The following is a 13,661-nucleotide window of genomic DNA, read 5'->3' as shown; positions in this document are numbered from 1 at the left end:
GGCAGAGAAGGAGTGAGAGGAATCAAAGATGACTCCAAGGTTACGAGCCGAGGAGACAGGGAGGATGTGAGTACCATTAACAGAGATAGAGAAAGAGGGGAGGTGGGTTTAGGGGGAAGAATGAGAAGTTCAGTTTTGGTCATGTTGAGCTTTAGATGGCGTTGAGACATCCAAGCAACAATGTCAGACAAGCAGGTTGAGATTTTGTCCTGGATGGAGGTTGAGATTTCAGGGGTGGAGATGTAGATCTGAGAGTCATCAGTGTAAAGATGGTACTGGAAGCCATGGGATGAAATCAGGGTACCAAGGGAAGAGGTATAGATGGAGAAGAGGAGGGGTCCAAGGACAGAACCCTGAGGCACACCAACAGAAAGCGGAATGGAAGTTGAAGAGGATCCACCAGAGTGAACACTGAAAGAATGAAGCGAGAGGTAAGAGGAGAACCAGGAAACAACAGGGCCCTGGAATCCAAGCGAGGACAGCGTATCCAGAAGTATAGTGTGGTCAACAGTGTTGAAAGCAGCAGATAGGTCAAGAAGGTTAAGGATAGAATAGAGACCTCTGGATTTAGCCAGTAGCAGGTCATTAGAGACTTTGGTAAGTGCAGTTTCAGTAGAGCTCTACAATACAAACACACACCCTCCTCTACTCCTCAGGCATATATCCTATCCTCCCATAGCCTCACACCCCACTCCTTTATTACAGAGCTGTGCAGTCTAGTAGCAGTATAAAAATTAGTCCTAGTACTACAGATGTAATCCTACATTAGCATACACGCCCTGTGTATCTACTTAGTTAAATGTGTCTTTGTGGCGTGCTTTTAGCATTTAGTATGCAACTTATTTATGTCTGTATAATGCCTTGGTTTTGAGTCTGTTAATGTTCCCACTTTTTCTCTAAATTATGAATTTTGTTCTATTGAACTTGTCTATTTTTTAGTTAAATGTTTTTATTTGTACTGTATATTGAGAAATAAAATTGATAGTACCAAATTAAAAAAAAAAAAGTGAAATCCTGTAACCCTTTGTGTTTAGTGCACAAAATGTGATTTTTCTTATTCAAAATTATGATGCTTATTTTTGAAGCAGTATTCATGTTTCACCTAGACATCCAAATCCTGATTTTTAGAAAGCCAGGTTACGAAGGTCTAAAGCTGAAAGGGGGCGTGGTCTGGGCACGTTTGGGGCAGGATTCAGGTGGGTTAAAAATATGGATGTCCCTTTCCCATTGTAGATAGGGAAGGAATGTCCATGTCCATAAAGGTTGGTGTTGGGAGATAGTCCTTCCACCTGGAGCGTCCAGGGCACCCTAGTTGGAAGGGTCAGTAACTGATTGCACTTACCTTACGTTAACTGTAAAACATGACACAGAGTAAGTGCAAAGCCGGTATGGTACATGCAGCATCTGCAAAGGGCATGTAGAGCCCCCATAACATATTTCACAGTAGTCCTCTCCCCCATTCAAACCCATGCCCCCCTCCTGGTCCATGTCCAAAGCCCTGTTCCACCCCTCACCAACATTTCTGAACCCTTGAGTCCTACCCTCTCCACCACCCCCCAACCCACTGGGACCTATCCATACAGTAGATACCTTGTTAGTGTCCTGGGTGACAGAGGTTCCTCTCCGCTGCTGCCCGGGAGTGTGCCAGGATCCAAGATGGGTAGGTCCCGGTGGGTTGGGGGTGGTTGAAGATAGGACTTGAGAGTGCCATGGCTCTTTGTTCTAGGGTGGGGTTGTGTGTAGGTGGGATCTGAAGGCATAAAGGTTGAGAGGGCATTTGGACATAAGGAAGGGGGGGTGATCAGGTGACAGCAGTAGGAACATTTATGCTGCTATTGCAGAACAAGGGTGTTCATGTGCTGTGAAAGGGACTTCTCTGTGCTGTTTCCTGCCCATATTTTGGATGGGTGTGTGTCTAAAATGAATGTTCCTGCTGCATGTAGCGGCACACAGACATCCATTTCACCATGCATTTTAGAACAGGTTCTGTGTTGGCAGATCCTGTTCTAAAATTATAAGGTTAACTTCAGACATTCTGACTTGAACATCTGATTTCCCATTTGAACGGTCTTTCTAAAGTTCCCTTCCACATCTAATATAGGATGAAAACAGAGCTTTGAAATACTTCTTGCAAAGTTTGTTTTGGTTATTATTGGGTGCTACCGAAAGCCAATATTGACTGTTGTGCACTTTTATCAGTTAACTGCCATGTTTTCTAGCCTGGCGAGCATCACTGTAGCTGGCACTAGTTACAAAAAACATAGTAGTAATTTTATTGGTAAGTCGGTGAAGATTTGGACTCTGCTACTGCTGTTGCACACATTGAAATGTGCCTATGACCAAAAAACAAGATTTTTATCCTTATTTTGCTTCCACCACTGGTAAAGAAGGTGTAAATAACTTTCAGTGAGAAAGATCTGATAGTTGTGTGGTGCTATTGCTTTTCCTGACAAAAATATATCCTATTTTAAACAAATTCCTTTCATGCAGAACTGAAAGAAGCCCAGAGGAGAAAGAAACAATTAGAAGAAAGATGCAAACTGGAAGAAAGCATTGGAAATGCATCCATAATTTGGAACAACGAAATTTTACCTAACTGGGAAGTTATGTAAGACTGCATCTCTTTATTGTTATTCCTAGACCCTGAATTAGATTTGCTCTGTATAATTTAGTATCATTGGTAGAAGTATTTCAATGTAAACTTTGTTGAGGGTTATATTTTTCATTTTCTTATTTTCTGTTGACTCTTGAAATGAGCTTATTCAAGGACTGTGGTTATAGACAAGCCTTTTTCATCCCTTTTTCTTCTTAACTCTGTACCTGCAGGGCATTTCTAGCTAGCATCAGGTCCCTCTTGAGGTTGGGCCCAGACCTCTTGCTAACCCAACAGAAGCTTAGACCTTCCCATTTCTGATTGGATGAGTACAAACCTGCTATGGAATATTTACTCAATTCTTAAATTCCGCTCTTGGACAAAAATCATGCAGCCCTTTCTACATAAGGGTTTCTTACATAATTGAGGCTTTTTGGCACTCTTTAAACCTAAATTTACCTGAAACATAAATAATGCAAAAGAAAACCCCTTTTATGGGGAGAGAAGGGAGTTAAATAATGAAGAAACTGGAAACGTGTATTCCTTTCTCTCTATCTTTATTACTATCTGTGTAGTGCTGTATCTATGTATGTTGCTGCATCACTGTGCGTTTTAATATTGGTTCATTTTTTTATTAGTTTTAATTTATCCAGCTTTTTACATTCTCACAACTTTTGTTTTTCAAGGTTAACATTTCCAGTATGTTAAGCAATACAATTCCTAAACTTTAGGGTAATGTGTAAAATACCGATGAGAGTGTAAGTGAATTTAACTTTTAATTTATTATTAAAACTAGTTTTCACAAATATTCCATAGCAAATCACCCTTTGAACATTTCCTGACCACATCATAAAATCTAAAATTGGTAAAACATATTGAAAACATCAGTAAGGAAACTTAAGTCCTGTCATATTAGTCATTTTGAATAACTTTATTAATTCTTCTGGATCAAGCCATCGGTTTTTTCAAAGTGAGCTAAACTCTTGTGTTTATAAGAATTGTCTGGGTGTCTTGTGGGAGGTGTGTAAGTCATGGGAATTGCTGCCCTGTTGTACACTATACAGGATGGAGATATTAATCCTGATTGGTGATGCATTCAGGAAAATGGGCAGTTAGATAAGGCCCTGGTTTATCTACTGCACAGTGTTTCATAGAGTTTTCTTTTTAGAAGTCCTAATAGAACACAGATATTCACCACCGCACATACATTTAGCCTGTTATCAGCACACATTTAATCAGATAATGGCCAACCTTTGTTAAACGTGTCCAGAAAGTGCTCAAATTAATAATGCAATCAATTTTACTGATCTTAACAAGCTGCAAATATGGAGTTCAAAACTATTGGGTAAAATCGAACAACTGCAAACAGATGATGATAAAGCAAACACATAAAAAGAAGACCACTGGATGTTTGATGGACCACATTTTGTTGTAAATTGTATCAGGGAGCCTTGTCTATTAAGGGAAAAAAAGAGGGAGCCAAGAAATGTTTTTACTTCCGGATAAACAATATATATTCCACTCATCTCAAGAAAGATATGTAAACACTTAGAAAAAGAAAACTCCACCTTTAAATAGTGCCATTAGATTTCCATAGAAATGATTCATTGGCTCAGCTTGTGTGTTACCTTCAAAACCACCAATCGGATCCAATCTCTTTAATAATAATTTAATTTGAAAAGTATACTAGTCTTACTGGACATGAGTTGTTTGAAATACAAATACATGGAAGCACTGTTAGTATTCACTGTGTGGAAAATAATCTTAGTCTTACAATCTATTTTGTTGCCATTGATCATGTTGCCCAGAACCAGGGCTTCCAGCCTTCCACAAGGCTGTGATAAGGGCTGCAAAATTTGGCCCTTGCCATGTGATTGGACATTCCCTGCATAATTGCCATGGGAGGCCATGGGCCTAGCTGAAGTAGAAGTTTCAGTAGTGGCAGAGGCAGCAGTGAAGGTGACCCATCTTCCACTCCCTCTCCGTGATCCCCTTCACTCTTCCTTCTGTACCACTTAGTGGGTTCAGAGAAGGACAGTAATAGTGCTGCATCTTAGTTTATTGGCCAACCTTACTGCTTTTCAAAGTACAAGAAGACAGTGATCATTAAAAGGCCGAAGCTAATGTAAAACAAAACTAGTAGTATATAACCAAATGTCTGAGAGAGCAAATGGGAAGGGAAAAGAGGGCAAAGAGGACTGCTAGAACAACAAAAAATTAAATAGCAGGGAGGGTAATATGAAAGAGAGAGTTGCAGTCAGAGAGCCGAGTTACAGCCCCATCTGGATATGCTAAAGAAAGTAGGGATAGGCTTGTGTAAAGAAGTGTTTTAAGGCTGGTTTTACATTTGTATCCAAAGTTAGTTTATTCCTAAGGTAACACGGAAGAGCATTCCATAAAGAGGGAATCAGGTAAGGGAAGGTGGATTGATATGGAACTTCAAAGAGGATAGTAGCAGGGGAAAGTAGATCTAGCAAATCATCAGACTGGGAATGAAGGGACCTGATTGGAGATTTTGGAACCAGGGGCTTTGAGAGATAGAGGGGAGTTTCTGTGTTGAGAGCTCTGTGTTAACCTAAGAAGGTTTAATCTGGTTCTGTAGAAAATGGGAAGCCAGTGTTAAGCCATCAGGAATGGGAGAGTTGTAATCAAACCTGTGCACATTATGGGAAATCAGTCCTTAAAGGATGAAAGCTTGACATTATTAAGAGAAGTACAATAGTCAAGTTGGCTTAACATGAGGCATGCATCAAGATATGAAAATCATTGGTATCAAGAACGCTCCTAAGTGAGTGAATCCAACAAAGGGAGAGAAAGCAGATTCATACATCACAGCAATTTTACCATCAAAGGTTAAAAGTGGGTCAAGCTAGACACCCAAAATACTGACCAACTTTTATAGGGAGAGATGAGATCTGTTTCTCCTAGAGATTGCCTGTGGAAAAGGTGGCTTCTTAGCCACAAAGTGATGGCAGCCTGACACCCTATCCCCTGGTACCTGGGACCAGATTTTTGTACTACATGGTTAAAGAGTGACATTGTCCACAGGCAGCAGAGGTGGAGAACTTGATCTAAGGCTCTGAGCCACAGAGTATTAATGAAAGAGGATGAGAGGAGCAAAGAAGGAGATAGTGGTGGCCCCATGTAAGCCGCATTGAGCCTGCCATGAGTGGGAAAGCGCGGGGTACAAATGTAACAAAATCAAAAAAATAAAATAAAACAATGATGATGGCAGGATGATGTGGAAGGAAAATGACCAATAGAATGTGGGGTGTGAAGACTTATCCATAAGGTAATGGCTGAGGGCCAAGGTATGGTGAGGGGAGAAAGTAACCAAGGAAATATTTGATTATGGAGTACAGGGAGAAAGTGGCTTAGGGAGAGTGGATGAGGGGGTTAGGGGGTGTAGAAGAGGAGAGAGAGAGGAATGTGAGGGGAGAAGGTGACGAGGGAATATCTTGGATGTGGTTGAGTGGGAGAATATGTAAATTGGAGAAAGTGTGTGAGGGATGTGGAGAGTGAGAGGGATTAGAGGGTATAAGATTTCAAAATTATTTAAATAAAAACATTTAAAATCCCATAATCGTCTTAATAAACTCCTTGTCTCCAACTAAATACTTTCCATTCTTCCCCAGTCCTGTCTCACATAGCGGAGGAAAACATTAAAAAAAAAAAAAAAAAAGCCTTTCCTACAGAATATCAAGTCATATATCTTCCCAAGTTCAGGAAGTATATTACACAAATTTAGGACCATGTAGCTAAAAGTAGTGTGTGTGTGTGTGTGCCTTGCCTTTTTCACCTTCACCTCTGATGGCATGGCCTTAACAGACTAATCTAGTTGGCTGAGTAAAGTGCTCTCCTAGAAGATATCTTGTTAATAGGGATGAAATATGAGCCCTGTAACCTGGGTCAAATCCCTTCTAATACCAAAGCCAAGGTTATGGGAAGTGAGCGAGAGGGGACAGGTGAATGAGAGAGAGAATTCGTATCCGATTAGATCATCCCGTCCCCTCGTTTCCCTCTCCTGATCCTGGTTATAAACCCTCCTGGTTCCTGAGCTCCCCATTTGTCTTTTGCTCTCACTTGCCTTATCACCCCATGATCCATTCATTCTTCTGATTTCCCCCTTCCCCCTCTTACTACTGCTGCTTATCATTTCTATAGCGCTACTAGTCGTACGCAGCTGTGTACACTGGACATGAAGAGACAGTCCCTGCTCCACAGAGCTTACGATCTAATTAGGACAGACAAACAGGACAAATAAGGGATAATGGAATTACTAAGGTGGGAATAAAACATGGGTACTGAACAAGTGCTTTGATCACCATCATTCACCATACCCCTCCGGAAATCCTTACTTCATCTTGCTCTTGATATATCCTGTTCACCCCCATTCCCCCTCCTCTCTTCCCAGCATTGATCTCTAAGATCCTATACACCCCACCTCCACCTCCCCAGGGCAAAGCACCAAGTAAATTAACCAGACAGACAACAAGTCCAAATGTTTACTTTATTAACTTTGTATATCACCAAAGCAGTTTATAATAAAAAATATCAGAAAACACCTTTATTTTTATGGAGCTGAGTTCCCTTTTGCCTTTCTTTGAAATTCTTGTATTATGTGTTTCTAAAACACTTTTCTTTCTACATGTATCATACTATATTTGCATGGTAATTGAGACAACAAAAATTGAGTTCAGATTGCATTTTAAGGTCCGGGTGTAAACTCCACCCCTTCTTTTCCTTTCAAATTATTTTTTTTGACCTTCTGCTTCACCCTAGCAAGTGCTATCAGAAGACTGGAATCTTAGTGTTGTCATTCTGCACCATCCAGGCAATTTCAGTTCCAGACAAGCACACCTTTCTCTAATGGGATCCAAGTACCTCATGCATTTCTTTAATTTTCAATCAGGTGCTGCTCTCGCAGGGTTCGTGAGTTGTGTTGGCAGGGAATTCCTCCCAGTGTGAGAGGCAAAGTCTGGAGCTTGGCAATAGGCAACGAGTTAAACATCACGCACGGTGAGGCTTCAGAAATAATTATGCAATTTCTGGTCGCTTGATGGTGTTTTCATCCATTGTACTGTATTGACTCTTAACTTGTCGTGAACTAAATCTATATTTTGTTAGATATGGTAGGCATTTTGCTGTCTCCAGGGAATTTAAATCTGTTTGTCCCTAAAGCAGTGAAGTGACTTGCCTAGTGTCACAGAGTGCATAAGAGGACTTTAAGCCTGTGCTCCCCAGGCTCCCAGACTGCTGTTCTAACCATTAGTCTACTGAAGTCTCTTGCTTACAGCATGGTTTTGTTTTCTAGAGCTATATGACATTTGCTTAGCCCGTGCAAAAGACAGATGGAGGTCTCTCAGTACTGGAAGCACTGATACAGAGAATGAAGGTAGGCATGCCTTTGTAAATCAAAATTTCTTTGTTCTGGTATCTGTGTAGGACCTTTTGGTTTAAAAATGAACAAGCTTGTTACTGAGATTAGACTTGACCTGCACTGTTCTATCTTTTAACCGATTCCTTTGTCTGGTCTTTTGCCCGATGCAAGCTCCTGTCAGGGCACATTCCTAAATGGATACTTTTGGGTACTGTACATTCCAGAGAGGAACTATACTTTTAGTAAATATTTAAACAAAAAAAACAAATCCAATATCAGAGGATGTAACCGTTAAGTAGAAAATTATTTTTGCCTGCCAGGGGTATATATACAGCTGTGCATTTCAGTGCCTTTTTTTTTTCTTCTTTTGTGGACTCATCTGGCTGCCATTTGAGAGAGTAAGAGTGATAGATGACTTTATTAAGTAGGTACAGCTTCTTTGAGAGATGTAGACATACCATCAATCAGATCTGAGAATTTGGTATTCACTGGGGAAACATGCTCGATGGATTACACTGACATAATTCAATTTGTAACAGAAGAGAAGAAAATTGTCCAGATAAGGTACCCATGCCTTATAGTATATAATTTTGATATCTTGGCTTCCATATCTCTGCATATCTGCTTTTGAACATTTTTTTTAAATCTGACCTTTTCACATCTTACAGTATAAGGCAATTAAGTTCAGTGAACCATGTAGTCTTTCTCAGAGAACATAAGAATTGGACCTTGTTTTCATAGTAACATAGTAAGTGATGGCAGCTAGACCTGAACAGTCCATCCATCCACAGTCACACTCATTATCAATTCATGATTAAATCAACAATGAACATGCTATTATATACTTGATCGTGGTCTTTCTTTGGTGTTTCTGGGACAGACCATAGAGGTCCGCCCGGCTTTTTCCTTATGTTCCAACTACTGGAATTGCCATCAAAGCCCACTCCCGCCTATCCATCTTATTTGCAGAACCCAGACCGTAAGTCTGCCCAGCACTGTTCTCAGTTCCGGTTACTGAAGTTGTAATTGAAGTCTTTTTCCAGCACATCCTAAACTGGATTGCCATATACAGAACACAGACCTACAAAGTGTGCCCGGCACCGGCCTTAGTTCTTTACAGCCGGAGTAGCTGTCCAAGCGTCACTCGCACATCCACACACCTGTAGCCATTTAAGGTTTTGTTTTTTTGTTTTATACTGTCCATTTTCTAAATAGAGATCCTCTGTGTTCATCACACGCCTTTTTGAATTCTGTCACCATTTTTGTCTTTTCCACCTTCTTCTGGAGGTCATTCCAGGCATCAACCAAAGAATGGACAGGGGTAACATGATACAAACATTTAAACACTTGAAAGGTATTAATATAGAAACAAAGAGTTTCCTGACATTACTCCCGTAACTTCGCTCATGTCCTCTAGTTTTACCGTTTCCCCTACTCTGGAAAAGATTTCTTTCTATATTAATACCTTTCAAGTGTTTACGCGTTTGTCTCATGTCACCCCTGTCCCTTTTTTCCTCTAGGCTATACGTATTCAGGTCTTCCAGTTTTTCATTTTTGTCGCCTTCCTCTGGACCGCTTCTAGTCTTTTTACATCCTTAGCAAGATACAACTTCCAAAACTGAACACAGTACTCCAAGTGGAGCCTCGCAAGTGACTCCTTTCTCTATGCAGCCTAGCATCCTTCTGGCTATGGCTACTGCCTTGTCACAATGTTTTGTTGCTTTAAGATCATCAGACACCATCACCCCAAGGTTCCCTGTCTGTACATATCAGCCTCTCACCTTGTAGGATGTACGGCTCCCTTGGATTTCTAATCTCCAAATGCATCACTTTTCACTTCTTTGCATTAAATTTTAATTGCCAAACATTTGACCATTCTTCTAACTTTTGCAGATCCCTTTTCATGTTTTCCACTCCCTCCAGGGTATCCACTCTATTACAAATCTTGGTATCATCTGCAAAAAGGCAAACCTTACCTTTTAACCCTTTGGCAATGTTACTCAAATATATTGAATAGAATAGGCCCCAGTCATTGGTGAGGCCCCCTTATTCAGTTTTGGCGGCCATATTTTGCTAAGAATGTAAAAGACTACAAGTGGTCCAGAGAAAAGTGACAAAAATGATATGGGGCTAGCGCCATAAGACATATGAGAAGAAACTGGAAGACCTGAATATATATATATATAGCCTAGAGGAAAGAAGGGTCAGGGAAGATATGATACAGATGTTTTAATACTTGAAAAGTATTAATACAGAAACAAATCTCTTTCTGAGAAGGGGACATGAGCTGAGGTTATGGTGTGGTAGACTTAGGAGTAATGTCAGGGAATTCTTTTTCATGGAGAGTGTGGTCGATGCCTGGAATGCCCTCCTGAGGGAGGTGGTAGAGACAAAAACAGTGATGGAATTCAAAAAGGCTTGGGATGAACACAAAGGAATCCTATTTAGAAAATAAATGGTAGAAAACAAAAATAAATAAATAACCCCGTAAATGGCTGCAGGGGGTGGATGTGTGAGTGACACTTGGACAGGTACTTCGGCTATGAAGAACTAAGGCCGGTGTCGGGCAGACTTTTTAGGTCTGTGTTCAATATATGGCAATTCAGTTTAGGATAAGCTGGAAAGGGCTTCAGTGGCAACTTCAGTAGCTGGAACTGAGGAGAGTGTTGGGTGGACTTTTACAGTCTTGGTCCCATAGATGAAAATGGATTTGGATAGGCTGCAGTAAGCTTTGACAGCAACTCCAGTAGGTGGAACATAAGGACAGAATTGGGCAGGCTTCTATGGTCTATGCCCCAGAGACGCCAAAGAAAGACTCGTGCTAAAGTATATAATATCACATTCATTATTGATTTAATCTTGAACTGATAATGAGTGTAACATTTGGACAGATTGGATGGACTGTTCAGATCTTTATCTGCTGTCATTTACTATGTTACTATGTATGTAAATGGCAATGCCCAGTTTTTGTTCAGTATACGTGTATTCCCATTGTAGAGTTTGGGATACATGCATAATTCATGTTTCTGTACAAACTATGCTTCTCCTGGTTTTCCGATTTTTGAAATGTATATATGTTGGCCATTTATACATGTAAGTGCTGCTGTTTGTATGACTTTTGCATAAGTAAGCCTTCTAAAATGATCTCTATAGGCATATACTTAGGTAGGGATAGGATAGACTACTACTACTAATCGTTTCTGTAGCGCTACTAGATGTATGCAGTTCTCTATATATTATATACAGGTACTTTCTCTGTCCCTAGGGGGCTCACAATCTAAGTTTTTTTGTACCTGGGGCAATGGAGGGTTAAGTGACTTGCTCAAGGTCACAAGGAGCTACAGTGGGAATTGAACCCAGGTTGCCAGGATCAAAGCCTGCTGCACTAACCATTAGGCTGCTCCTCCACTCCTTTAAAGGACATTTAAAGATTTTAGCTTACATCTCAGTAGAGGTGGTTCATTTTCACTTAATTCCAGATGATAATATAAAATGTCTCTCAGAAGCTGGTTATTACCTGATGGGCACAGGTCTCTAAGTTTTGGAGAGGTGGATTTCTTAGAAATAATCTAAAGAAACTCAACCCCTTGGCAGACACTTTATTCATTTTCACAGTCCTTCGATCAGTAATCTTAGGTGCAATATGACTCTGTTTATGCTGACAAATGGTTGAGTCCAGGAAGGTTGAAATATAATTTAGAAGTGGTGCCCCTGTGGCAGGAAGTATTACTTGTTCAATGGTACTGGGCTATGTATGTGTGTGTAAGGGGAGGGGGTGGTGCAGCTTTGCATACAGTTTCCTTTCCTATTCTGATAGTGTATATTTATTTCTGCAGATTCAGGGTTGTCTGCAGCAGACAGAGAAGCAAGTTTGGAACTAATAAAACTGGATATTTCCAGAACATTTCCTAATCTCTGTATTTTCCAGGAGGTATGTATGTAATTGAATATTTTTCTGTTTCATACAGCCATTCATCTCCATTTTCTATATACATTTTCAGCTGGGAAGGATATGTTGTTTTATAAAGATTAGGTTAATAGAGAATTATTCTGGAAAGCAAATGTTAGAGGGAAAGATCCAAATAGTAGGCATGAAATTTAAAAATTAAATTCAGGGCCGATGCTCAAAGCTTTCCGTGCTAGCAATGTCTGATTTAAACTTATTGTAGCCAGTCTAGCGATTACATTACCAGCGTCTAATGCACAAAGGGGTTCTGTGTGGTTTTTACCATTTGGGATAGCAGCTAACAGCAGTCCTATGCAAATGTATTACAAAGAGCTCATTAGTATTAAAATGAGCATTCCGAGTGATTCACAGAAAGGAACACCTACCTTTATTTTATTTTTAAAAATTCTTTATTTATAAATTTCAATTATATAATCACAAGATTAAACTCTTCTTTAAGCAACACAGAACAAAAATGACATGAGCAAAAATTACAAGAAACAAAAGAAAGATCTTCCTTAGACCACTATTAAAGAGGAAGTGGATTCAAAAAAGCCTGGAGATAGCAAAGAGTATATATATAACATTCTGAAGAGGAAAAAAAACCAGAAAGAAAAGCTTAGCAGGATAAATCCCTTAATAATTTCTCAATAAGTCCAATAGCACCACACTCAAAGAATCATCTTCACATCTTGAAAAGCCCTTAATTGTTGTGGGGTAAAAAGGCATATTTAGTTTTTCCAAATTTATCATACATTTGCATGGATATGCTAATAAAAATGTGGCACCAAGGTCTCTGGTCTTTTTTCTCATAGCCAAAAATTGTTTCTTCCTTTCCTAAGTAGATTGTTACATCAGGATAAATCCACTACGTTTACCAAGAAATAAATCCAATGCATGCCTAAAATACAATCTCAAAATGACATTTAGATTTGCTCAAAAACTAGATATACTAATAAAATAGCTCTTTCCGAGGATTCAGACAAAGATTGTTATAGAATGGAAGAGATATTGTTCACATCCAGCTGAAACCCCTGGTCTTGTCCACCCTTCAGCTCTCCATGGGATTTCCATATAGATATAGGAACATAGTATATTTTGTTCACTGGGAGAATAGCTTCTGCGGAAAATTTCAAAATAGTAATAAGATAACTCTTAAATCAAGAGGAGGTATTCCAGGGGATCTTGGAAAGTTAGGAACCTTAAGTTAAGCCTAAGGTTATAATTGTCAATATTTTCAAGTTTCCTATGAAACACAAAGATATCCTTCACAGCACAGTTTTTTGAAATCATTAACAGTTTTTAAGTCACCTTGAATCTGATTAACCTGAGGTGAAAAATCTTGTTTAACTTGTTTCACTGCCTTAGTTAAATCCTCCATCTTCTGCCCCAAAACGTTTACCTCAGTAGATGTTTCCAGTCACCAAATCCAGTTTTTGTAGCATTTTCTAGATATGGTGGGAGATGGTGAACAAGCACCTTGTCCTGATGTCTTGCTTTCCGGTCCTTCTGTGCCTTCACCAACTCCCTCCTTAGCAGCATGTCCCACGTCAGTTTCGGCATCAGAAGGCATCATCCTGCTGGGCAAGGAGGCACTGAGCATGCAGGGGGAGATAGAGATGTTTCCAGCCCCAGCGAGGTCGACTCTCCTTCCTCACTCCTCGCAGCAGACCACACCTTCCCAGACAACAAAGGGGCCTCGACTACTAAGCAGTCTTTGGGCTGGTGACTTGAGTGTGGAC

The 13,661-nt window shown here is 40.0% G+C and overlaps 1 protein-coding gene across 4 annotated transcripts in view; it reads left to right on the top strand.

Moving 5' to 3' along the window:
• Nucleotides 1-13,661, top strand: part of TBC1D14 (TBC1 domain family member 14) — a 199,948-nt gene that overhangs the window by 148,553 nt on the left and 37,734 nt on the right. For all 4 annotated transcript variants that reach the window (XM_030191163.1, XM_030191164.1, XM_030191165.1 and 1 more), the window contains 4 exons: nucleotides 2,491-2,608; nucleotides 7,506-7,612; nucleotides 7,908-7,988; nucleotides 11,810-11,904. In XM_030191163.1, the coding sequence (XP_030047023.1) occupies nucleotides 2,491-2,608; nucleotides 7,506-7,612; nucleotides 7,908-7,988; nucleotides 11,810-11,904 (401 nt within the window). The remainder of the gene's footprint in view (nucleotides 1-2,490; nucleotides 2,609-7,505; nucleotides 7,613-7,907; nucleotides 7,989-11,809; nucleotides 11,905-13,661) is intronic.

This window comes from Microcaecilia unicolor, chromosome 2 (genome assembly GCF_901765095.1).
Source record: "Microcaecilia unicolor chromosome 2, aMicUni1.1, whole genome shotgun sequence".
Taxonomy (NCBI): Eukaryota; Metazoa; Chordata; class Amphibia; order Gymnophiona; family Siphonopidae; genus Microcaecilia; species Microcaecilia unicolor.
Note: the sequence above shows the minus strand (reverse complement) of the source record. Positions and strands in the feature narration are given on the sequence as shown.